Source organism: Drosophila guanche, unplaced genomic scaffold (genome assembly GCF_900245975.1).
Source record: "Drosophila guanche unplaced genomic scaffold, DGUA_6, whole genome shotgun sequence".
Classification (NCBI taxonomy): Eukaryota; Metazoa; Arthropoda; class Insecta; order Diptera; family Drosophilidae; genus Drosophila; species Drosophila guanche.
In genome coordinates, this window is record NW_022995752.1 from 3,989,211 (window position 1) to 4,015,110 (window position 25,900).

At 43.0% G+C, this 25,900-nt stretch overlaps 1 protein-coding gene across 1 annotated transcript; it reads right to left on the bottom strand.

Moving 5' to 3' along the window:
• Positions 1 to 1,861: 1,861 nt before the first annotated feature.
• On the bottom strand, positions 1,862 to 25,130 carry LOC117587716. The gene is made up of 4 exons (XM_034278625.1): positions 24,552 to 25,130; positions 3,546 to 3,728; positions 3,369 to 3,478; positions 1,862 to 3,299 (listed from the first exon to the last, which is right to left on the bottom strand). The coding sequence occupies exons 2-4, from the start codon at positions 3,726 to 3,728 to the stop codon at positions 2,264 to 2,266; spliced, it is 1,329 nt and encodes a 442-aa protein (XP_034134516.1). The 5' UTR covers positions 24,552 to 25,130; the 3' UTR covers positions 1,862 to 2,263.
• Positions 25,131 to 25,900: the final 770 nt, after the last annotated feature.

Consider the following 25,900-nt stretch of genomic DNA (forward strand, 5'->3'; position numbering starts at 1 on the left):
TGCCACACGTCCTGTGTGTAATACTTTCATTTAGCCTGAAAGTATGCTAGGATTTCACAATACATTCAACAGAATTATAACTTTATGTATATTTTTAATGTTGTCTCTTTTATTGCCAAACTGCCGTGCTGTCAACATCATAACTGATATAGATGTATACATATGAACTCTTACTTTCGTACTCTATGCCAGCCATTTTTGGAAGTTTGCGCTGCTGGCCAGCACTTGGGCCACTGCCAGGCACAATACGAAAAGCTAAGTGCCGAGCTTCCCAACAAGTGGCATGCTATTTGACAGAACAACTCGGAGTTGGACAACTGCCGACAGTAGTGGAAAACTTTGACTCCCTGGCTCACTTTCTGGGTGAGGGTGTGCGTTTGTGTGTGCTCTCAAAACTAATTTGAATGAAATATATGAAGTGTAATGCAAAAGACAAATGCAAACTTGAAGAAAACTTTTCAGTTTGCTCAGGGTCCTTGGCATAAATGTATTTTCGACATCAAAAATCAAGATGAATTCAGGCAAAGACTCCAGCTGTTGGATCAACTTGCTGCCGGTTTCTGTTGGCCTGGTTAGGCATTTTTTCTTTCAAATTTTGCCAATTTTTTATAGATTTTCAATGAAAAGTGAGAGCAGGACCTTTTGGGGTTTGGTTTACCCCTCTTAAGCCACACTGGGCCAACTCTATTGGTCACATTAGTCATTCGGCTATCTAGAGAGCAGCAAAAGTACCAGGCACACAGCATAAACTAAAGGATGTCCGATTGCAGGCACATTTCACTTGCATTCATACATAAATGCATGTGCACCCTCCCCTTGGCATTGCCGACCAGTTATCTGGTGTGCAACACCCGCTCGAGTTTTGTGCAGCAAAGTAAAAGCAAAAACATTTTGCATGACTACGAAAAATCTACAATTCGACTTATAAAGTGCTTAAGTTATTACGCTGAGCAGTCGTTGGCAGTCTCTGGCTCTCAGCCTGCTTAGCATTTCCGTTTCCGTTTGCCCAACGTCCCATCGTCCCATCGTCCCATCTCGACTCATCGCAATTCCCAAAACTGGACAATGTTTGCATTTTTCATGAGCCTGGCAAATGCATTTTAGATACTTCAACCAAATTCAACTTAAAGTTCTCCAAAGTGAGCACGGACTATGCCCTAGACATAAACAAACGAAAATCTCGGCTTTCCGAGACCCTTTTCGACCTTCTGTATCCTTCTAAACGGATAATTTGGGACAAAGGCTCTAAACAGAGCCAGGGCCAGAGCCGGTCCAGAGTTATTATTTTAGGCTGATAAAAATTGGATTTGATTTGGCAAATTTGTTGATTTTTAATTTGGCCCAAAAGGGTGACCTTTTTGCTTCTGTTGGTAAATTAGGAACTCATCGCAGTGACCCTGACCCCGACCCCGACCCCGAGAAGTCGAAAAGGGACTCTGTCTGTCGATAATGCGTAGGTTGTATTGGCTGGCCAGGCCACTCATCTCCTTGGCAAGCTTTAACTCTTTTTAAATCCTTTGGTCATTATGTAAAGTAAGCTCATTTAAAAAACAAAAGCTTATTGCCATGAAAATTACGCATACGCCGCATAAATCATTCACCGTAAGTCGGAACGAAAAGGCGGAATGGAGCGAGAGTCATGGACAGGGACAGGGACAGGGACAGGGGCAGATGCAGGGACTCTTCCATACAAATTGCGTGGCTGGCCGCATTAATTGTGTGGGCCATTTGCCATCATCATTCACGTGTTTAACTTGATTTTAATGCAATTAAAAAGCACAAGAAAAATGTTCATAGCGACAGTGTCCTTCTGCTGAAAGAGCAAGCCCACAGAATGTGATTTAAAATAGTTTCTGGTTGAGTTTTTACATAGTATGTTTTATGTTGACTTATTATTACAATATCTTTTGGTTGCTCCTCAGATTCTTATCGACTTATCGAAGCTTTAGTTGCGGGACTAAAGCACTAAGCTCTATAGACTCCTTTGATTGTTTTGGGATTGTTAGCATTATACTAAGAGAGAGAGCGAGTAGTTCTTAGTTCTTAGTATAAGCACTAGTTGGATCTCAAACTATAGTTAATATATTTACACTTGCCATTCTAAATGTTAATTCTACAAATGCATCTTTGGTCCAAACGGCTTACGTTTTGTTTTCTACTTTTTTGGAGGCTTCATCGTCATGGTGCCTTAATCCTTGTCCTCGTACTTATATTTCTAGTTGATTTATAGCTCTATTTACAGGTTGGTTGACTAATCCATGCGCTACAGATAGACAAAGTGGCCCAAGCCCTTGGCTGGATTGTTGTTGACAGCCTCCGCCGTCAGCTTGGAGGTGGCATTGCCATTGAGGTCCAGCACCTCCGACTCCACGACGGGCAGCAGTCGGCTATAGATGCCGGCTGGCCCGTAGCGCGCATTCATGTGAATGTCCAGCAGCTTCTTGTCCTTGCCCAGAGAGGAGAACGAGTGCGATGCTGTGCGTATCTCACGGATGTTGTACACCGGACTGTAAGCTCGAGCCGGAGACACCGAAGCGACTGCTGTGGATGCTGGCGTGGGCGAGGCCATGGATGTGGGACGGGGATAAAAGTCGCGACGCAGCGCGCATTCTGTGGAGTTGTCCGAGGAGCCGGAACTGCTGGCGCACTCATCGGCATCGTCCTCGGCGTCCTCGCTGCTGCTGCTGCAGCTGCGCAGATCCTCCGAAAGCGACAGCTCCGACTCGAGCGACAGCTCCAGCAGACTGGTCGCATCCTCCACAGCCGAGCCGGTGGCCAGAGCTGCCACTTCGTTCTCGAAGCTCTGGTTGATGGCCTCGTTCAGGTTGGCCAGCAGCTGGCGGCGCCGTGCATAGTTGGGCGTGCGACGCACCAAAAAGTGACAGTTCTCGCCCCGCTTCATGCGCTCCGCCTGCACGCGCAGCGGCATATCGTCCGGATGCAGCTTCCGCTGGCACTCCTGCCCGGGGCACACCTCGTACAGCGAGAACTGCTCGACGGGCTCCAGGGAGCTGTAGCAGCCGAGTAGCAGCTGCAGCAGCTCGTCGCAGTTTGTCTCCTCGCTGATCACGAGCGACTTGTACTGGGAGCTGGGCTGCAGTGCCGATGTGTGGACACGGATCAGTCCGCCGGCCTTCAGCTGCAGGCAGAAGCGGGACTCGCCTTTGGGATGGCAGGCCTGCATGATAGCCGGACGTGTGTCATCGTCCAGCACCAGAATGGTCTTCACACCCGCCCGACGCACGGCAACCTCCATCGAGAGATAGAACAAGCGCGGATCCCGATGGCGCATCTTGAGGCTGTGGGGAGGAAGAGTAAAGCAATTGGCAAGGGTTCTCTAGGGCTTCTTCTCTGTGTCCACAACTTACCGTCTCAGCAGCATGGCTATAACCTCCTTGCTGGTGGTGTCCCACTGTATGCCCAGCGTCTTGTACTCAATGTCAATCTTCAGGCAGTTGGTGTACACTTTGATGGTGGTCTAAGCGGAAGATATAAACCTTATGAGGATGCTCTAGGGAATCTCTCTTGTGATCTCTGCTATTTACCTGTGGCAGCTGCTCATTGAGGCTGGAATAGCTGGAGGCGCGCGATGGTGTGCGCTGCATATCTGTGGGTGGCTCTGGACTGCCGCACATGGAGCTGGCGCAGGAGGAGGCAATGCTCGAGGAACGCAGCGACACGGAATCGGAGCGATTGCGCAACGGTGAGATTTGTACGTGTTTTAGCATCTGCAAAGGGAGAGCATGGGTTAAAAATTGTTTCGATTATGGGAAGATTTTTCTCTACTGTGCGTAAATGAAGTTGCCTCATCCGTGGGTAAATATGTGGGCACATTTTCAAGCCTATAAACCACTTCCCTTCCACCTCTTTGATTGATGAATGCAGGCACTTCCAGCAGCAAGCCAGAGCTCATTGAGGCATGCAAATGGGAATGGATGGAGGGTCGTCGGATCTGAAGTGCCCTCCATCCGAAGCGGCACTCCAGAAGTGCAGGGGGTGATGCATTGAAATTAATAAAGGGCTCGTCGCTCCCCCTAGTCTGATGCTGATGCTGATGCTGAGGCATGCAACATCTCCTCGGGCAACTGTTCATCGCGCTGACAATGAGCCGTGACAAACGAAATGGGGCACTTAGCTGTGTGTTCCACCTACGAGTACAATCGCCCACCCTGCTGCCATTTGATTGAATGGAGTACACAGAGGGAAATGAAGACAAGGGCAAGTTCCCAGTATCCCTGTGGAGCCTCCATTTATTTCTCTCAGTGTCGTACACTCCTCTAAAGCTAATGCTGCTGCTGCTGCTGCTGCCCCTGAACCAGCGATGCATTCAGATTCGTTTTGGAGGCGTGCCGCATTGTAAAGCGATTGTCAGCGGAAGTTGTTGCAACATCCGGTTGTATCACCCCTTCCCTCTGTCTTCCCCGACCCAACTCTGTTGGTGGCAAATATTATTCAGCTTCTGCTTCTAATGTTTACATTCATTTTGCCAACCGCTGCAACATTTAATTAAAATGTTCAAACAGCTTGGCATAAAATGCAAAGAAAAATGATGGTGCGACTTTCACACGATTAATTAGAACCAAAGAGAGCGCACAGAGAGCTGGACCCCCCGCTGCTGAGTGTCTCTGCGCTTGGGGGCAAGGCTCCAGCTATGCCCAGAGACTGTGGCAAGTGAACCATAAACGAACCAGCATAAAATTTCAACAGGCAGTCGAGCAGCAATGCAAACGATACGACAACCGAAGCGTTGCGACTCGACGCGAATGACATCCACTGCAGCAGATTGTGAATTGTGACTATCTCTGGAAGTCCCTCCCCTACCCTACACTCCGTCCATAGAGAACAGCCAGGCGGAGGAGCCGCTTGAGTGCTGACGTCTGGTGGCTGCCGCAATTAGCGGCTAATGTTGCACGGCTTCACGCGATGATGAAGCTCTCGGGTCACTGCTAAATTGAACTCTCGAGCTGTCTCTCAGTCACTCATTTATGTAGCTTTTTTCTCTGCTTCGGACTGTGAACTTCAATAATATTTCCAGCGATCAAAAACAATTTGACAGATTGAAAAAGTTTCCACTGTCAGAAAGAAAAAATTATGCAGCCAAAAAGGAATCAAAGGGAACAACTTTTGTGGCAGTCCAAATGCAAATGCAAATCAAATTCAAGTCAAATAAAATTAAATAAAACATGGCAAGCCAAGGGAAGGAAGGAAGCTACAGGAAATCATGGAAATATTGTTACACATCAAATCGAATTAGAAAATTTCATAACATTTGGGCATAAAAGAAACCAAAAAGAAAACGAAAGAAGGAAACATTTTGGTAAAGAAAGAGGAAAAAGACTGGCAAAGAAAATGCTAATGAGATCAAGTTCTGACAGAGATTGAAGCGAAACTAAGTGCAGATTAGCCAAGGATTTATGGGTGGCAACTGTACCAAAACTGTCGATTGGTCAAGAGAGCAGCAGCCGCGCACCCATTGAGCTCTAATTGAGTTACTAAGAGAGTTAGATTTAACTAGATTCCATCCAAAAGTTTTCCAATTATTCCCCATCAATATCGAAAGGTCAAAAGTCATGTCTTCACTTTCCCTTTTCACTTTGCTGGAAGTGCTGCAAAAGTTGCATAAATTCCAGCAGCGACAAAACAAAAAACAAGCAACACTCACAGAGCAGTAACTAAGCCTGCCAGGGAGACAGAAAGCACTGGCAGGCAGGACAGGCAGGACAGGCAGTACAGATACAACTTACAAATGCTGGCAACAGGCAGCAAGAGGCAATAAAAAACCAGCACTGTCTTGGCCAGAGCCAGCAGGAGCAAAAGCATCACCAGAACGAGAGATATTTGGCGTACTGCTTCATGGAATGTTTTAATTTTGGGTTTTGTTGCGAATGGAGATGTGTGCCTTGCTTCTCGTGCTGCAAGGAGTGTTCTGCCACATGCACTGCAATCATTTTCCTGTCACAAATTCATTAAGAATCATTTTTGGCTACATTTATCTCCCATCTGGCACTCATTCTGTGGCCATATTTGTAATCTGTGTACCTATTTTCTGCCTCAGCTTACTCTCATCTCTCAAACCTCACGAACTCATCGCTAACCGCCGATCCCATCTCTAACCCACTGTCAGGCCCCTGTCTAAACTCTTGCACGCTTCGCTGAGATTTATCAGCTTGAAGAGTGATAAAAACTGCTGCCGTGACATTTGCCAGGGGGCACAACAAAGGCAGGGGGCGTGGCGCGGATGTCCCTGAACTTGTTGCTGGAAAACAGTACAAGGAGCAAACGCTAAAACAGCAAAGAATCCACGCAAAGCAGCAAGAAAAAGAGAGAGGAAGAGAGTAAACCCACACATTCCCTTATCATTTTCACACATATTCGAAAGGCAAAAGACCAAAAGGATTATTGATTGAATTACCCCGGCAACGGCAACGGCAAAAGAGAAAAGAAAAAAGAAAAAAAAGCCATCAAGAGCATGGAAAATACTTTCATGGTCAGCAGACTAGAAAAGGGATACCAAGCTAAGGAAAAGCAACAGCCACAAAGGGTTCCCATAGGGTATATTTTTGTGCTAGAACAAGGAAAAGATACTTTAACCCCTTCAGAGGAGGACTACTGGCAGTGTTGAAAGGCAGCCCCAGGAAGACACAGGCGTGTCTGATAAGATTTAGCTGTCATGTTGCGTTGACTTTAATAATCAAAGACACAGACTGAGAGCAGCCCAAGCAAATGACAACAACCTCAAAGCATTTTGCCAAATGTGGCCAGGGCACACCATCATTGCCAGTGTCAGTGGCAAAGTCAGTGGCAAACAGTGAAGAAGAAAAATTGTGTACAAAATGAAAAATCACAGACACAGACAGAAGACACACACATTCCTATACGCAGAAAGGTGAAAATGCAACTGGGCAGAAGCAGCAGACAAAGAAACAAAAGTCAGGCATCATTTGTATCCCCCCCAGAAAACAGACAGCAAAACCAAAATCCAAAACCAGAGCCCAACAACAGGCAAAGTAATTCATATTATGAGACTCGTATTTGTGGATTGGATTGGGCTTAGATTAGAATTGAGCTTGGCAAATGGATTATTATGACGAGTGTTAAGTAAACCCTTTCTTAAGTGCTAAAATAATGATACATAAATGTAGAATGTATTCAACTTTTGCAGCTCCTCACTGATGTATTTTACGCCTTAATCAATTAACATTCCAATCCGTTCATCAAGGCCCCAAGAATAGGTTTTATTTTAGTCTAAAATGTCACATCATGTTCATGTTGATTCCCATTCAAATTGTTCAATCTGATTTCCGTTTGCAATTTGATTGACATTCATAAACTGTTCGACAAAAAACAACCTTTTTGATAACGATATTCTGTAAGTATGCAAATATGAAAGCCGAATAAAAACAGAAATTAAATATTTGCACAGCCAATAAAAAACTGTGTGTTCGGACAATTGGTTTGGCTATGATATTCACACAAATAAATTTGAACAGCTTATGGCCGCGAAACGCACTGTATGTCCATAGCGGAGGAGGGAGTGGGGGGTATATGCATATGCATTTTTAATGAGAATGCCATATGGCAGGAAATCCGCTTACAAAGGGCCGGACCGGACTCGTTGATAATTTATAAATTTAATTTGCGTTTACCATTGAATTTCGTTTCCATTAAGGAACGTAGACTATGAAAATCATTTCGGGTAAAAAGTCAATTAATTTAACAGTTAGAGTGGGGAGTGGAATTGGGTGGTAAGTCGAATTTCTGGTCGTGATTGGATGCCACTTTTGGCAGTCACTGACTGCATTGTTCTACTGATTTTCCCCCCAATGACTAGCCAAGCGTATGGCCCCCGCCCACTGTCTGCGTTTTCCACTTTTCTGTTTTCCCCGCTGCGTATTCTTAGTTGAGTGATTTTTGATGTTTCGCTTAATTTATGCACAGCTTTTCTTATGGCATTTTGTTGCTATTCTCAGCATTGGGTTAATAGCTGCCGAGATGATGGCCAACACCGCTAAGTAAAACGAAGGGAGAGAGGAAATCGGAGAGTCTGCCATCTCCGGCCAATAAAGAGAGCATTGAAAAATCTCTCTTGCTTAAATTGAAGGTTCACTTTTGGCTCCATACTGTTATCCCGCTTGCTTGTAATCCATTTCCATTAGTGTTTCCAATTAGTTGCTGCAAAAAATACACGATCCCGATAACCAAATCATCAAGTGCCATTCACTCGAGTAAAACTAACACAAAAATGGAGCAAAACGAATGCATAAAAATGAAAGAGGAATATGCACAAAAAGTAGAAAAATAAACAACAAACAAATAGGGGAAATTCAGCTCTAGGAATATGCACAAAAAGTGGATAAATAAACAAAAAAGTAACCAAATAAATAGCCAACAAGTAAAAGCAAACAATTTTTTCCTTATGCTTTTGTGGAAAGCAGCACGAAAATGCAGTGTGGTGGGGAAAAAAGCGTCTCGCACTGGTAACTTTTAATGCCAAATGCTTAAGCGGGCTATTTATTTATTTATCTTTTGGCGACCCTGCAGGGCCCTGCCCTGCCCCCTCTCCATGCCGTTGTACCATGTTTATTGCCGCTTTTTTAAGCCGCTTAGTGGGGCAGTTTTTTATGCAATTAAAAAGTGTTGCATAGGTCGAGGCGCCGCGACAAGAGACCAAAGGCCAAATTAAATTGCAGTTAAAAGCGCATTTTACGGTGCAACTGGAGGAATGGAAATTGGAATGGGATCACAGCTATGCAGGAGAGTTTTCCTGGTCTCCTGGGAGCCTGATTCTTCCACTGACTTTAAGGTTTCATTTGTTTTACTTTTTTACTCGTTTGTTAATTGCAAATTTGTTTTTGGTTTTTTTTTCCAGTTCCTTTTACTACCAGCTGCCTTTTGTTTCTTTTTTAAAATTAAGAGCATTAACATCACGTTGCAGGTTTGCTGGTTGCAGGAATGAGCTATGTTGCTCATTAAAATGCTGGCTGAGAAAATAAACACTGAATGCAGTTGCAGGACAGTAGCAGGGTTTGGGCAGAGTTCATGTTAGCACGGACTACCAGAATGCATATAGAATGCAAAGGGAAGCACACACAACACAGATCTGCTTGGCTGAAGGCCTTCCCTTGGTCCGTCGCCCACTTAAAATATAATCAAAGGGTCAAAAAAGCGTGGCAATCCGTGCATGAAGCTCCGCCGAGTTAAGAGTAGCTTAAAGAACAAAGAACATTTGGCTTTAGCCCTCAAGGCACTGCAGCGAATTAAGCCAGCAAGCGGTGGGTTGCCCCTCAAGCAGCTGTGCATCTTTTCTACTTAGTTTTAAATTAGAGCAGAGCAGAGCAGAACAGAACAGAACAGAACAGAACCACTCTTTGCCCCAGGCACTACTTTTGGGTGTATTTTGGGTACCTTTGAAGAGTGTACAAATAGCACTGCCCCGCACCACACCATCCCGAATTCCAGGATACAGGAAAAGTCATTATGCAAAACAAGAGGGAACTCAGTGGAGCACCCCTATATATTACACACAGAGTAAATTATGTTTTGCGAAATTATGCAAGCATAAAGTGGCAGATAAAATGGAGGAAAGGGCAGGGTAGACAGAGAACTCCATAGGTGTGGTGTACACAGTGCAAAATAGTGGTTGTGTAGTGGGAGTGACAGCATCACATGTCCTGCCCTGACAGGGTAAAATAATTTCCAATTATTTAGAGCATACTTTGGGGAGGGGATGGGCGCAACCGAAATTTCCATTACCCCACCCATAGAGCTCTACTGAAATGTCGATTTATGCGTGTGTTTGCAAGTGTGTTTAAAATTTGTGGTAAACTAACGTCCCTGACAGCTATTTCTGGCATTTTGTGTCACCTAATCATTTGCATACTTTGCGGGCATTTGGCAGGCTGACATTGACATGATAGAGACAGAGACAGAGCACAATCATTCGTTGACAGGGAAATGTCAGTGCGGCGAACAGAGCATATAGAATTCAAAAGGGAATTCCTTGCATACTTGGCGTATATTTTGCTCCACAAATGGAATATTATTACCGCCTCCACAATCTCTAGTTTACTCTTGGTTAAACCAGCAAATGAATACAATTTTATAGTCCTGCACGCTGCACTCATTGTTTGCCCCCCACAAACTTCGTTAGTTTTGCCTGCTTGTAGACTCCTTTTTCCCTCCTTCTGTAAGCCATTTCAAAAATGAAACCCAAATTCTATGCAATTTATACAATGCCCGAATTACACTTGCAGCACACACCCGAGACAAAGTTCCATCAAAAGCTGCAGCAGGCACATTGTATGTGTGCAGCGTATGAGGCATGCCCCTGTAGTCCTATTGCACCTTCCTTTTGGCATCCTCTCGCTCTCTCTCTCTGGCTTGGCTGCCTTCATAAATTGCACATTTTAAAAGTGTCATAAATTTTGCGTAGGTGCGAGAGTCAGCTATGAAATTGACTCGAATGCAGTCGAGCGTACACCCTAACACACACTGATACACACACAGAGACTCCTGCCCTAGGCACACGCAATTTGCCATTGCACACTTTCGAGGGAGCAAAAAAGTTGTTTCGGTGCTGGGGGGCAACTCATAAATTCCAGCTCCACTTTCAACTTCAGCAGCATATGTGTCCAGGGGAGGGGACTAGGTGTTTCCCAAAAGATTTAGAGCTCTGCTCCCTGAACGTTCATTATTGCATATGATACACGTACAGCCACACGTTCGCTGACTTTGGCGCTGACTTTGTAGCTGACTTTGGGGGGGAACTAACATTTAAGCCATACCAAAGAGAGATAATTAATAAGACGTTGAAAATGATTTTTTAATGCACTAAATAGCAATTAATCTCTCGTCGTGTTACCAGCAACCAGTTTGGGGCTCGGGGTTGCAGTTGCCAGAGTGGATCGAGCCTTAGAGAAACGGAAGCGGCACTCCAGCAGAGACACGCACTTGGCCACATCGACATCGACACACCCCATGAGCCGCGTTCGCACTCGTATCTACAAGATACTTACACTCTCGGGCTGCTCTGAATAACGAGTTCTTCTGTGTTGCCAGCGGGCCTCCGGGCCCATGACTGTCTCAAGACTTATTAGAGTGCATCCTTGACGCGGCAGAGCAAACAGGAAGTCAAATTGGAAGAAAATCACTTCCCACTCATTAAGTGCGAGTCAAAGAGCGAGAGAGACATGGAATGAGCAGCAGCAGAACTAGAGATAGATAGAGAGAGAGAGAAAGAATGTGCACGAGCAGGGAGCAACTTCCGTTGGATGTTGGCTGCCACTTGTTGAATAGAAAGAAACATGTTCCAAGGGGCAGCGAATGTGGCACTAAGGAATTTGCCTGCTGCATAAATTCTTCTCGATATGATTTATAGTTTGTAAGATAGTTTTTGCTGCACCGCCACTACACTGGCCCCATGTCACAAACTGGTTCGAAATGCATTTGCCATCCGGTGGCAAAAAGCAGCAAAAAGGCAAAAAAAGCAGCAAAAAATATATACCAAATGCTATGCTAAATAATGCCGTAAATGTTGTTGTCTTGTCTGTTTTGTGGTCTATATTTATAGGGTAGGATGGTGTGGGGGAAATCATTGTGGAATGTGCACCATTTGATTATGGTTACCTCCATTTCGTATTCCGCACAGACGACGACAGTTGCGTCACAATCAAATCATTAGGCAGGGATAATTGAACTTCACAATTACCCTGAGGTTCGCACTTTTTTGTGCTGATTTTGACAATTCCTCAAATTGATGCGCGTGTGTGTGTGTGTGTGTGTGCCTCTACCCCTTTGCACGTAGCCACAATTTGGAGCACCCTCTTGGAGCTTGGAACCACCCGAACAGGCGACACGACACGCCCCAACCACTACCATGAGGAGCCACATTCTGCTTGACACTTTCTGCTCTGCGGGTCACATGTGTGAGTGCCTCAAGTTTGTTAATAGGTTTTCCTACGCCACACCTTGAAACGCTCCAGAAGAAGGGAAAAACGAAAAAAGAAAGGTTCTCCCCTGCCCCGATTGCTGGCTGCTTCCTCTGCTTATTTTTTGGTTGGCATTTTCCGTGTGCGTGTGTGTTAAAACACAGGAAATGCAAACAGTAATAGCGCCATGTAGCATGTGGAGAACGGAAATTCAATTAGTTGTAATTGGAAAGAATATATTATATATTTTAGAGTCAAATCAGGAAACAGCTCGCTGGAATGTAGGAAATGCTTTAGGGTAGAAATTCCAGCTGGGACTAACATTTAACTAGCGCCGCCTCAACTCTAATTCAAATGCCTATTTTTCCTCTACATCTTTCATTTGTTTAATATAATTAAAATTCAAGACAATTTCGGGCCTGAAGCCTCGCTCGTCAAAAAATAATTTAAACGACAGAAAACACACACAAATATTTCAAATCTTGTGTTCTTCTTTTTGTTTTTCCGCTCCCTCTACCTCTCACTCTTGTTGGTCCTTCTGCGAAACGGAACGGATCCTCTTTGTCTCTGCTCTGGCCATTGACATTGTGGGGCGTAGGACACTATTTGCTGTCAAATTATTTGCTCAGGAATTTAAGACTATTAAAAGGAGGACAACGAAACGCTTTTCAGGCGCCGTCGCATTACGCAAAAATAATACATACATACAGCGTGGGTTTTGCATATTATGTAGATATGTATATAGGAGCGAAGCAAAACCAACAAAGGGTCTTAGCACACTCACACACATACACACAAAGAGGGGGCGCAAAAAACCGACGACTCAAAGGTAAACAAAAGCCGCCAAAGGAGCTGGGCACAAAAAAAAAGAAACCAAAGCCAGGGGTAATATGGGGCAAGAGACGGGAGGCAACAGCGGAGCAGAACAGGCGTGTCCGAACCATCTTGGCTATTAATTTTTATTTGTCTTGTCATTTAAAGCATTCCACGCGACTCCTCTGCTACCTCTCTTCTGCATATGTGCCTCTCCCTCTCTCACTCTCTCTCTCTCTCTGATAGTAAAGACAGCCAGAGGCAGAGCAACGCGGATTCTCGAATTACCTTATAAATAGTTTGGTCGGGTAGTAAAAGTCGCTAAAGACCACGGCTTGATAGAGATGACGATGTTGATGCTGCTTGGTGGGGTTTGGGGGAGTGTGGATTGGCGTTGCTTATGTTGCAGCTGCCAGTTGCGTGCTTACCTGTAAAGAGAAAGAGAGAGAGAGAGAGAGAGAGAGAAAGAAAGGATGAGGTAAGTACGCGTTGAGTTAATTGTTAGATGAGGTAACTGAAAAAGATACTCGCATTGGGGAATGTCTATGTGGCTCAGGAATGGAGAACGGGAAATGGGTAAAGAATATCCAAGAAAAGAGAAAGGTTTTGTTCTAGCGAAAATGGTGAAAGAATATGTACTAAATATGTACTATACATACGTACATATATTATTATTTTAAAGCTCTCAATTTAAGAGCAAGTTCAGAGCAATTGGTTTAGTAGAATTCTGAAACATACTTTGGGTATATTATTTTATTTTAATGAAGTACTTATTTTTAATGTTTAAAAATAGTTTTTAAACTTGCTCATAATTTTGTATACTTATGTATTTTTTTTTTTATATTTGTTTGCGAAATTTTAGTTTAAATTATAACTTTTATTGTGTTTTTTATTTTGATTTTTAAGCTTTGATTTTTATGTGCTTGGGTTTATTTACATTTGCATTACATTTCTTTATTGTTTTCAATTTTTTTATATTTTTGATTTTTGGCAACAGTTTAGTTTTTAGGTGTTTTTTGGAAGTTTCACTAGCATTTCGTGTTTGTTTTCGAACTTTCTATTTTTCCAGCAACTACTCAAGAATTTTAATTTCCCACCAGCAGCACCACCAAAAAATAAATCAAGCAAGCTGCCTCGAGTGTAGGTTCGCCCCATGCAAAGTGCAAACTGAGCAACCTGCAACTGTTGCACACAACAGTTTTCCCATGGCCACGACTCGGCCACGCGACAGCTGCCACTGGGCCAGCACATTATGAAAAACCATATGAGAAAATCTGCCAAAAACAAAAAAAAATAAATCAACAACAACAGGGCAAAGGAAGCAAGCAGCTCTCATGAACACAGAGCACAGAATCTGGAAACGCACATATGCTTTCGCTACGCCAACTCTCATACGACTATATCGTATCCATGAGATACACTTGATACGACGAATGGGAAGTCGAGACGAGAAAAGACGATCCGATCCGGCAGCTGACTTGCAGTCCTTCCATAGATAGCGATAGCGCGGAGTGTGGGAATTTTCGCTATGAGAAATGCGAGAGAGACAAGTCTCAGGCAGCAACAGCAGTGGCAAGAGCAGCAGCATCCAGAACTAGCAGAGAGACAGATGCAACAGCAGCAGCAGAGATCTAGCAGGTAGCAGGCAGCATCCACCGATGCTGGGTGCGTGTGCACAACATGTGGAAAATGTGGCAGGGAAATGGGGAACAGTCGATAGATGGAATTATGTTTTTTTCCCTATCAAAATCCGGGCCAGATAGACATACAAATCCGGTTCAGTTTAAAGGAAATCGTCGGCAAACTTTAATGTTTGGGGCGCATTTAAATAGAGACTAGAACCGAATTTTCATTTTCATTGGATGCAAATGCATCCGCAGTTTCCGGTTGAGAGTTCCCTTTCAGCTGGGAAATGCGGTTGGAGTTTTACCTGACTCGAAAACGACAGAGATGGAGAGGGGCTCAGAGGTCATCTGCTCATAACAAGATCTATTTAGCAGGCATTGTTCGACCTTTGTTTAAGGCTAACGCCCACAATTAAAGAACAAACAGAGAGATATACCAGAGTCTGATGGAAAGGTGTGAAAAGAGGTGTGTATGCAGCGGTGTTTCTTCTGTCTTATCTTTCCCGGTAAAGGGATCTACCTTGTCAGTATATTGTTTGAGCATAAGATTGATGCATTCAGATAAGAGCGTGGGCTGTCCCACATGGTAGAGCTCTCTATAGACTTAAGGCCTATAGATATGAGTATCTAGAGGCCCTTTTTCTGGGTGCCATTGCGCAAAACTTCTTTAAGCTGTTCCAGAAAGTGTGGGTCTACGTTTGGAGGCTTTGATTTTAGAATTTCGTTTTTGAAAATTATGGGAATAATTGTTGCAACGAAATGCTTAAGAATGATTGTTGAAATAAACTTTATGTTTCATCATGTTTAGCTCTAATTCTTTTCTAGCTATAATGCCTTTTCCTCTTCTTTTATGCACACTTTTTCCCCCATTTAGAGTTTCTGTTTATCTCATGATCCTTTGATGTCACTTTACTCAATCTGAAATCCAATAACTTGTATTGCCCAACGGCCAATCATCAGTTTCCCATTTTCCATTTCCCTTTCAGATGACGTTGAAGTCGGAATCATTTATCAATTAAACGCTCTCACACTTTGATTCCTTCAGGGGCCCACTTCCTGCTATATGGATGAAAAAGGGAAATCCCCAGCCCATTCTCAATTGTAGTTTTGTTGCTGAGCCTTTTTACAGTGGCAAATTGAGTAGAGAGAATTGACGAGGCCATTTCAAAAGAATGTTCTCGTGTAAGCGATACATATTTTGTCAACTCGACAATTTGTAGGCATGAGTGGACAAGATTCCTTTTGTTGTCCATACGAATTCGAAACTGTAGCGCAGACAGGAAGCTGATTGTGTCTCTGGAAATATGTTTTTTCTGTCTAACTTCAATTCTTTTGGCCATAAATTACACCCGAAAAAGCGGAGGAATGACTAGAGGGCTGCCAGAGCAAATTTTCTAGTATTTTAATGAGCTCTCCAGACCAGCGAGCTCCATGGATGGAGCTCCGTTTGCCGTTTGCCGCTTGTCCGAGATTCTTGGGAATTGCAAATTAAACTAAACTAGTTTTCGGTTTACCAAAACGCGAAAAACGAAGTACAAAATGGAATTACGCATGAAATGTTCTCGAATCGGAGTTTGTGTTTGGTCCCAAATGAACTTCAGCTACAGCGGCTAATGGGCTAAAGGTCCGCCCTCCGTGCTTCTAAGCAAACAAAATTAACATTTTTTTTCCTTGTTTGTTCCTCTACTTCCTCTTGGTTGTTCTTGGCCTGTTCTGCTGCTGATTATCTCCGGCTGTGGCGGTGGCTAAAGAGGCTTACAGTTACGTAGCTTAATGTTTGCCCAGCAACAAGTTCTCCAGCAGCAGCCTCTCCTGTCTCTTTCGGCAACATATTCACTTGAAATATTGCTCAACGTGCCATATGCATGTTCTTCAGGTACTGCCTAGAGATGAATGCGTGACGTAAGACTATGAAGGATCGATGGACAATGAATCTATTAAGGAGGGATCTACAAGGGTTTGGCAGATATTTGTATGGTTTGTGCAGAGACAAAAGCACTTAAATATAGAAACTTGATGGTTTTTTTTTTTTGGCTTCAAAATGCACTAAATAAATAATTAGGAATCGTTTTCAAAGAGATTTGTATCAGTCACGTGTTCATCTCTAATGTCAGCCAATGCATGCAGCAAGTGACTAACTACCGCAAGCACAGTACATCCCATCTTTCTTTCTCTCTATCTCTATCTCTCTCTCTTCCTCTTTCTGTTCTCTGCTATTTGCCACGCTTTAACGTAGCTTGCAAACGCCGCGCGAAAGCAGCACGCGTTGACGCTGCAGTTAGCGACAAACTTCAGCGTCAACGCTTAGTCACATACTCACACACACACATACGTGCACTGTATGATGCATTTGTTGTCGGTCTTTGACTTTAGCTGCGCTTTTCCGCGTCTGTCTGTCAGCACTGCATGTTGCTGGCTGGCTGCAGAGGTTGCTGCTGCGGGGACATGTAGCTGCAGGTGATTGGCCTTTGGGTAATTTTGTTGCTAAATGACGTTGCAGCTTTCTTGTTGTTGTTGTTGTGGAAAAAGTTGCATCTCCTGGTATTTAGTGCAAATATGCGCTGGATTTTAAACTATGATGCATTAACTGTTAATACGCTTAGTGGCAGCTGCCGCTGCCGCTACTGCGTCTTTGCCTCTTGACATCTCTTCCTGCCCGGCCAGTCGGAAGTGCAGCAGCATCAGATACATGAAATATGTTTATATGCATACAAATGAATGCATTCTGTATGTATGCATAATACAACGGTGGACAAAATAAAGGGTTCAATGTGTTGGAAAAATCTCAATACTGTTGCTGATTATTTTACTTGCGGATAGAAGAAGTACAGACTAAGTTGAAACTTCTTTTATAGTGCCCAAAATCAAAGATATTCCTTTCAAGAGTTCTCTTTATTTAAGTTAAAGACGCAAACTCCACCATAATTAATGACCACAATTGTTTGTACGCTCCTGTAAAATAAAACAATGAATTCTGCAGCAAAAAAAAACAACACACAACGGAACACTGTGAGGAAATCTAAATATGACACTCAATTAAACTCAATTGTTGTTCAATTAATTAATCAATTATTCATTTTTCATATTGCAAATTATATTTAATTTAATTTAACGACCGAACAAAAGCATAGATGGGAGGGCTGGCGCTGGTTGCGCTGGCACTCAAAGAATTAAAATGATAATAATTACTTGCAACGGATTTGAGGCCATTCAAACGTGGTACATTAGCTAAGGGAAAAGGAAAACTAACTAATAATTTTCAATTGGTTTTCGCAAGAATCGTCTAGTACGTATATTTTCTGCAAAAAAACAAATTAAATAGTTTTCCACACATTGGAAGAGCATTCAAAAATCATTTATTGTACCAACTTCCATGAAAATCCCTCTACAGCTGCCGCTTTCGCGTTGTTGAAATTAATTATTGTAAATGCCCATTTTTTTTCTTTGGTAAAATAATGCACACTGTCAACTGCCATTGATTAACACATAAAGAAACCCCTTAAGAGCATTTTATATTTCCATTTACATTACTCTTTTTCTTTTTTAGTTTGCCAACAGACAAAAAATACATACATATTTATATGTAAATATGTACATGCATACATTTGTATGTATTTCTGTATGCAGGGCCGTGCCATGGGGCACCAAAATGTAATTTAAAAAAATTTTTACAAATAAATAATGTTGGTTTTGCTGAAGTTTAAGTATTTGTCTATGGGTACACTCTTGATTTTCATCTAGTACCACTTTTAATTTTGAACAATATTTCTGTTGTTTTATGAAAAGAGCCACTGCAAAAAAAAGGTGCTTGCTGGCGCTGTTTTAAAACTTCGCCCCGGGCGCAAAAATTCCTTGTCCTTGGCCCTGTTTGTATGAACGATTCATAAATCTGTTAAAATCCTGTCATATTTCATTGGTCTGAGCTCCATTGAAGCTCTGAATCCCGCCCTCTGAAAAAAGCAGCAAACGTTTGCCGCCTCATAAATTGTGTAAAATAAAATGTTAAAAAAATTAAAAAATCTAAAAAATAGCATAAAGCTTTCAGCTCTTGGCGGAAATTATAAATTCAGAGCAAAAGTTCTCGATTTTCATATGCACATATATTTTCTCTCTCATGTTTTACACAATTCTCGATTGCATGGGTTGGTTTTCCACAGTTTTTCACGAGAAAATCACAAAGCAGAAGCTTCGTTTTTTTTTTGGTTTTTGTTGTGGTTGTCAATAAATTATTGCAACATGCTCTATTTTTGGATAATTTTCACTGTGCCAACTGCCGCCCCACCTGTGTGTTTGTGCCTCCCGTGTTTCTGTCCCAGCCGAGTGTTTGTGCCACCCATGTGTCTGACCCTCTCTATCTTTTTGTCTGTATTAAATTGGAGTTCATTGGGCGTTGGGCTTTGGGAAATTGCAATTCTATTCAAATTCTAGACAAAAGTTTTAGCATACGTTTTTCCCAGTCCACAAGGCAAGGTCTTCTCTCGTCTATTATCTATTGTGTTGCTTCGCTCCCTCAGTAAAACAAATTGCACATTTGTTTCGGATAAATCAACTGAAAAAACAGACTAAACAAATGACTATCCCACACTTGGAGACGTCCTCTAATGCCTTTTAAAGTCAAAACAGACACAAAAACTAATCATAAATAAACTATGCACACCACTAAAAATAAAAACAAAACAAGAAACACTCCAAGAGTGTGGAGTGGAAATGCATCGTTGGAGCGCAGATCTCTCCCCCATGTACTGCACCCAAATTCCAAGAAATACTCCTAATGAAGTTATGATCTTGGGGGAATCATCCAACTGCCTGCCTGTCTCTCTCGTATTTATTTTTAAGTCCATTTCCATAAGCATATTCCATAAATATGCTGCAAAAAGCTGAGGGGACTTCGCTCCACTTAAGAGCTCAAACAATTAATATTTTCCATATTTCTTCATTCATTCTTTCATCTCCGATCTTCATCTGCTGCAATGGTCTTGGGTCTTGCCTTTCATTTTGTTTATTCAAGTGTCGATTAAGTTGTTTTAACATTAAGTCTTCTCCCTGATATACATATGTCTTGAGAGCGTGTGGGCTGAACAGTAGAGAAGCCTTGATGCCCAGTATGCATGATAAGCATTATGCATGTATCTACATATATATATGCACTATATTCTCATGCATTTTGGTGTGTGTTTCTGTGGGCGAGTGATTCATTTCCATTTATGGGGCAGAAGTTTGAACTCTTCGCCAGAGAGTGGTTCAAGGCACAATTGTACAGAGATTTGTACGCGTATTTATAGCATTTTATCCATGTAATGTTGTTTACTCAATGGACCCTGTTACCCCTTTTCTCAGTGTGTCGTAAATTGATCTCGATTTCCATTACTCCCACTGGGGAGCACCAATCACAACTCTGAAAACTGCCAAAAAGCCAACTGCCAGCAAAAAATACTGACCAAGAGAAACGAAAAAGAATAAAAGGACAGCTACAGCTCCTCCTCAAGCGCTTCTCACACAAATTTGCAAACGCACAATTAAGTCGCCTGGGAGAAGTGGAGGAGCTTCCTGCTGGCAGGCGGACAGACCAGACCCTTGCCCCAACTCTGTGCCCCCGCTCTGCTGCAGTGGAGTATATGATGTGCCAAGAAAGACGTCAACTTGTCACTTGGCAGCCCAACGGCAGTGGCAGTGGCCCTGTCTGTAGATGCAGCGGCAGTAACAGCTTTTAAGTTGGTTAATTTGTCAAAAGAAGGGACACAGCAAAGAAAAAAACGAGTGCAATTTTGTAAAGAGTTCTCCCTTTGCTTTTTTTTGTGTTCTTTTTTTGGCTGCTAGCATCCCCTGAAATGCCTCCTGATGTGCCAAGTGTTGCATTTAGTCGGCTGACATTGGCAGTGGCACTGACTGATGTGCAGAGAATTAATCACGCTCAAATAGAGCTCCAAAGTGGGTTCCAAGCTCTTATTTTGTTGTCTCTCGTTGTTTGGCTTTAAACTGTAGAGTTTCCGGCCTTTGAAGAGCTACCTACAAAACGGGTGTTACACGCATATCGATTACGACAGGTAACGAATGCAGGAAGGCAGAGAGACAAGGGCGGGGCAGGACAAGTAAAGGGGCAAGTAAAAGTTGCAGTTTTCCAGTTAATGAATCCCCAAGTTGTCCACAGAAGAACTACTCGCAAGACGGCAGGGCAAAGAGACGTGGCAACAAAAAGTAAGTCAATCAACTTTTAGCCCCAACATTCCGCATTCCCACAGTGCATTAAGCGGAGCGGACTCGACACTGCCCTGTCCAAGGCTCTCTGCCAGCAAATTCCTGTCCCAGGGATCCCAGGACAGAGAGCGAGAGACCTGAGAAACACAACAAGCACAGAAACCACTTGCGGTTGCATTTTGTGGTTTCGTTGCTATGGGCGGCATGCATCCACAGGAACAGGCGCAGCCACAGCCAGAACCCCTGCAAAAGAGATACGAACTTTTGCCAGGGCGTGAGAATTTCTTGCCTCCTCTCTGTGGGGTGTGGGTGGAAAGAGAGACAGAGGGCACGTGATAGAAAGTAAATCTTAAGGCAATGATTTTTTCCCATTGTGATAAGTCGTGAAACTGTGAGATACATTTAGCAGGTAAACGAAAGTTTTACGAGGCCTCTAGGCCAGCACAAATGAAAGGTTAACCTCAAGTCAGAAGCTACTCAAAAGCTGCTGCTGACCCTAATGAATGAGCAGAGTGAGGGAAACGTGTGGAAGAAAAGCAAAAGGGCACAAGATCATCTGTGACAGAAGAAAGTTCAAGATAAAACCTTGATGGACCATAAAACACAGCAGCACTAAGACTGCATGCAGATAAAGCCCTCAAAGCTATGGCTAATGGGTGTATTAGCTTTAGTTTGAGGAACACTTAGAGGTCTTTGCTGTAGGAGAAAAATGGAGGGAACTACCTTAAGGTAGATATTTTGTAGCAAATATGAAGAGTAGGGCATTGAAACTTGCATTGCTTTCATTGCAAAAACAACAATCGAACATGTAGTTAGCCAACTTCTATTGAAATACCTTTTCCAACTATTTAAATTCCACTTACAAGTATTCAAATTCCTCTTTTAAATATTCACATTCCTCTTCCGACTATTCACATTCCTCTTCCACCTGTTTAAATTCCGCTTAACTCATCTTAAATTCGATTTGCAAATTTCCCCCCTCCCCGTTCGATGACTAATAGTAGATTTCCCTAGAAGCAAATTCAATACCGAATCACTTAACACAAATTCCACCAAGTCTAATCGTTCTCTCTGTATAGAGAGAAGGCACCTTCACACACTTGAGGAGAAACCCGGTGGCTCTATAATTGTTTTATGGGGTGGCCCACTCGCACTTCAAAGCCTCGCAATCAAATAAACCGTTAACAGATTTTGTGTACTTAGCCTTTCTGTTAATTAATTGTTAACAAAAAACCAACTGTCGACAAAAACAGCAACAGAGTCGAACCGGACTGAGAGACAGAGCGAGTCAAGCTTCCAATTTTTGCTGACATTTTGGAGCCATAATTTATAATAAAATATATACCCTTCCCCCCAACACCTGTACCCTGCACATATATTATATTTTTGACGGTGGCTTTTAAAGGCGCTGACTAAGTGTGTTTTTCTGTGTAATTCAGCCAAGTTAGCATGAAATGGTAAACGAGGTACGAAAACCCCCAGACTTGAGACTTGAATTCAATTGAATTTCGGAATACTTTTGATACAAACTCAGTGGCAGTCGCTGGTCGTCGCGCTCATTGAATTGCAAATCGATTTGAAAATTTGCTTATGACACGAGTGACAACTGGGCCAGGGAGTGGGGCAGAGTTACTAAAAGATACAGATACAGAAAGAGATACAAATTCATGGAAACAAAAATCCGGGTGGCACAATTTGTATGGCAATTTCTGATTCAATTGTCTTTCGTTTTGGCATATGTGTGTCCCCATGTGGGTGTGCCTCTGTTTCATTTGAAAGACAATAGACCTTCTGTTTATATGATCCAATAGGCATAACTGTATATGGAAATGGTACAACTTCCTGAAGCTATAAAGCGCCCACCCCCCATGCATACCATTAACCGCAAATTATACGACAAAAAACGTTTACGGATTGATCATAGAGCTGCGCCACCACAATCCTTTCATTGGAATTCTTCTAGTAGCAGAAAACTTGTTTGTTAAACTCCACACACTCCACAGAGATCATATCTAGAGACATCTTCATTCGTGCAAGTTTCCAGCAACATGGACAGCATTTAGTACGAATTGAGTTATAAGCAAAGCCTCAGCTAGATCTCCAGCGAAAGATAAATGATGGGCAGCAGCAGACCACACACTGCAGAAACTATCAGAGACTTCCTCTCGCCCTCTGCTCATCCATCAATGCACTACTTCCCTTTTTAAAACGCCTTTTTGGGCCAAAACGTGGGTGCAATATCAAATTATCAAATGAGGCGAATATCCTTCCATGCAGCAGCACGTAGCTCCCAATGACGACGATCATCTCTCTACCTGTTACGATCCTTGGAGAGAATAGGCGCTAAGCCAAAAGCAAACCGCACTTGACAGTAGCGCACGAGCAGCAGCAGCAGCAGCAGCAGCGGCAGGTAGGAGGTGAATCCAGAGCGAATCTCTCACGTACATAGGGTGCTGTGGCACCCTACTGAGTCTCAGACCCTTCCTTCCCTATGCATTGTTCTCGTGCATTTCCTGATTTTTAATTAGCCAAATAGAAGCAAACAATGAAAATAAGTTGTACAAATTGTTAATGCCCGTGCAGTGAGGATACGTGCCTGGCATTTGTCCACTCATGAGACTCGGGACTCGGGACTCGCACGAAAAAAACTCTCACACACTCGCCTGGCCAGCAGAGACAGGAAATTAATTCAATATCCAACGGTTTGGGTTCCCTGAACTCCACACACAGAAGAAAATTAACTGAAAGTGAAGTGAAAAGCCACAGCAAGTCGGGGGCTGGTAACTGAAAACTGCTTTGGGGACATTGGGGAATTTTCACCGAGTCACTTATTATGACGACAAGACGACGAGCTACTGCCAGCGCCGGGAGCTGAGAGCTTCATTTGAATACGAGACTGGACTGGTCTTGACTTTGCTTTTTTTTTGTTTGCTAAGGAAAATGTTCATTTTTTCTCAGCGTTTATAATTTGTTTGTGTCTTGAAATTTGCTTGTACTAATTTGCGTTAATTAGCCAAAGATCTCAACTGTGTGATTGAATTTCTGTCTTTCGAAATGAGTAATGGCATGGCGATGCGAACTACAGAAGTTCTAAAACAAACATTCGATGGTAGTCAAAAAATTGAGCATCAGAGGGGGTTAAAGAAACGAAAGGGATAAGCATTTTTAGGTATTCCTAATCCTAATGGAGGCACTGGAAAAACATGAAGCAATGGGTAAAATATTGAAATACCAATCAAAATAATCATGCACAACCATGTGAACTTGTTAGCTATCGAATATGCATTCAAAGACAATGGAAATGGGTTTTTCTCAGCCGAGATATCCATCATATGCAGCTAATTCAAATACCCCAACTTTATGTCATTTATAATCATTTAACAAAACGAAACTCCCTGACTAATTAAGAGTGGCTTGGCTGGCTCTCTTGACTGCGTGGATTTACATACAAAATGTATTATGCATTTTTTGTAAATAGTTGGGAAGGTCTTTTGTGTTTGTGTGGCCCCCTGAGGGGCCTTTGCCATGAAATATTTGCATAAAAATGTTGAAAAATTAATTGTTGTTCAGTTGCAGATTTTTCCGCAGACACAAAGAACCGGACAATGACATGGGCATTGCGAAGATTTGCATTATAATCGCCACAAGATGATCTTTACTGGTGGGGAAACGGAAATGAGTTGCCAAGTGCCAAGTGGGAACCGTTGTGGCAGAAACAGACGAGACGACTCCCGAGGTTCAATAAACTCTAGTGTGCGAGATGTGGACTTTAATAATGATTGAAAAATCGATTGGTGATTTGGTGAAAATTCTAGACTTTCGCCAAAACGAAAAGAAAACTAAACAAACCAGATCAGAATCGGCAGAAAAACAAGTTCATCAACCGATCCCCACTTTCTACAGGAAGAGTGTGAGTATTGAACCACATAGATAATCCCAATCGAAAACTGGGTTGAATTTGATTGATCTGCAAAAAAGAACTTAGGCTTACCTTGAGAGCGGTTGAGAGAGAGTTTTATATCCAAATAGTGGTATGGTATGGTATGGTATGGTGTGTAATCCCAAGATTTCTGACTTTGATGGATGATCACGAAGAAAAACGCAGAAGAACAAGTCCACAAAGCACAAGGCCGTCCGTCTCCACTAACTTTATGTTGCTTTTTTATGGCCCTTCGGTTTGCATTAAGTTATCAGCGCGCACTTCACTTTGTTTTACATACACGCCGCATTTTTATGCGTAGCCATAGCCAAAGGTGCGTACGTGCCGCATGGGGTACGAGTACGCGTTAGGGGAGCCGACACTTGAGAAGGGAGCGACAAACTGTCGAACAGATGTACAGGAAACAGGTGCAGTGATTTTTTCGATATATGCCCTTTTAGTCACAGTTTTGATTCCGTAATACTCGTAGTACTTTTTGCCCAAAAATTCGATTTCGTACACTTTCAGTTTCGCGTGCAGTTTTGATAAGCTTCTGATGTACCGCTAAGTAAGTGCAGCGGCACCGCTAGATGATAACACCAACACCAACAGAAACACCAACGACAGAAAAAACGAACCGCACTCGGCAATGTTTTGGAGTGATTTGAGTGTCAGCGGCTAGCGGCAGCGAGGTCTAACCTGTTCCAGACTCAACAAGCACTCAAAGGTCTATTGGCGAGAGGTGAGGCAGAGCTCACTCACAATATATGGTCTTGCTAGAGGCGGTGAGTTTGCCTCACTTCACATGCACATACACTGCATTCAGCTATAGCTGAGAGCGGCACATGGCATGGGAGAGGGAGCAGATCGGGCTAACTCAAGGGCTGACTAGCGCGCTCTCTCTCTGACTAAAGGTCTCCCTGCTGTCTCTCTCTCTGCTGCACTTGCTCTCACTATCTGTCAGACTTACGCTCTCCCATGCGTAGGTGTGCAGTCGCTCTCTTCGTACATTTGTGTGGGTTGTCACGCATGCGCTCAATGTTTGAGCGGTGCCTGTGCTCTTCGTACAGTGGGCGTTCTTGGGCGATTGTGTGGCGGAAAACTAGTTTCCCATTCGATTTTGACCGGCATGTGGGCTTTCCACGCATAGGAAAATTGGTTACCGAGGATAGGCTAGAAAGAACAACAAGCAAGACTCAGTTGAGTGACGCCGGATGGGCTTGGATGGTGCTCAAAGTTGAAAGGGCGAGGCAGACAGAGAGTTCGAGAACACAGAAACAGGGGGGCAAAACTCTGTTGATTAAGTGAAACGAAGCCTAAATAAAAAATCAAAATTAGCTGACTGCAGAGTATGACACTGTACATAGCCATAACGTTTCATAAATTCTCTGTTTTATTTATAAATTCAATTTTAAGCAACA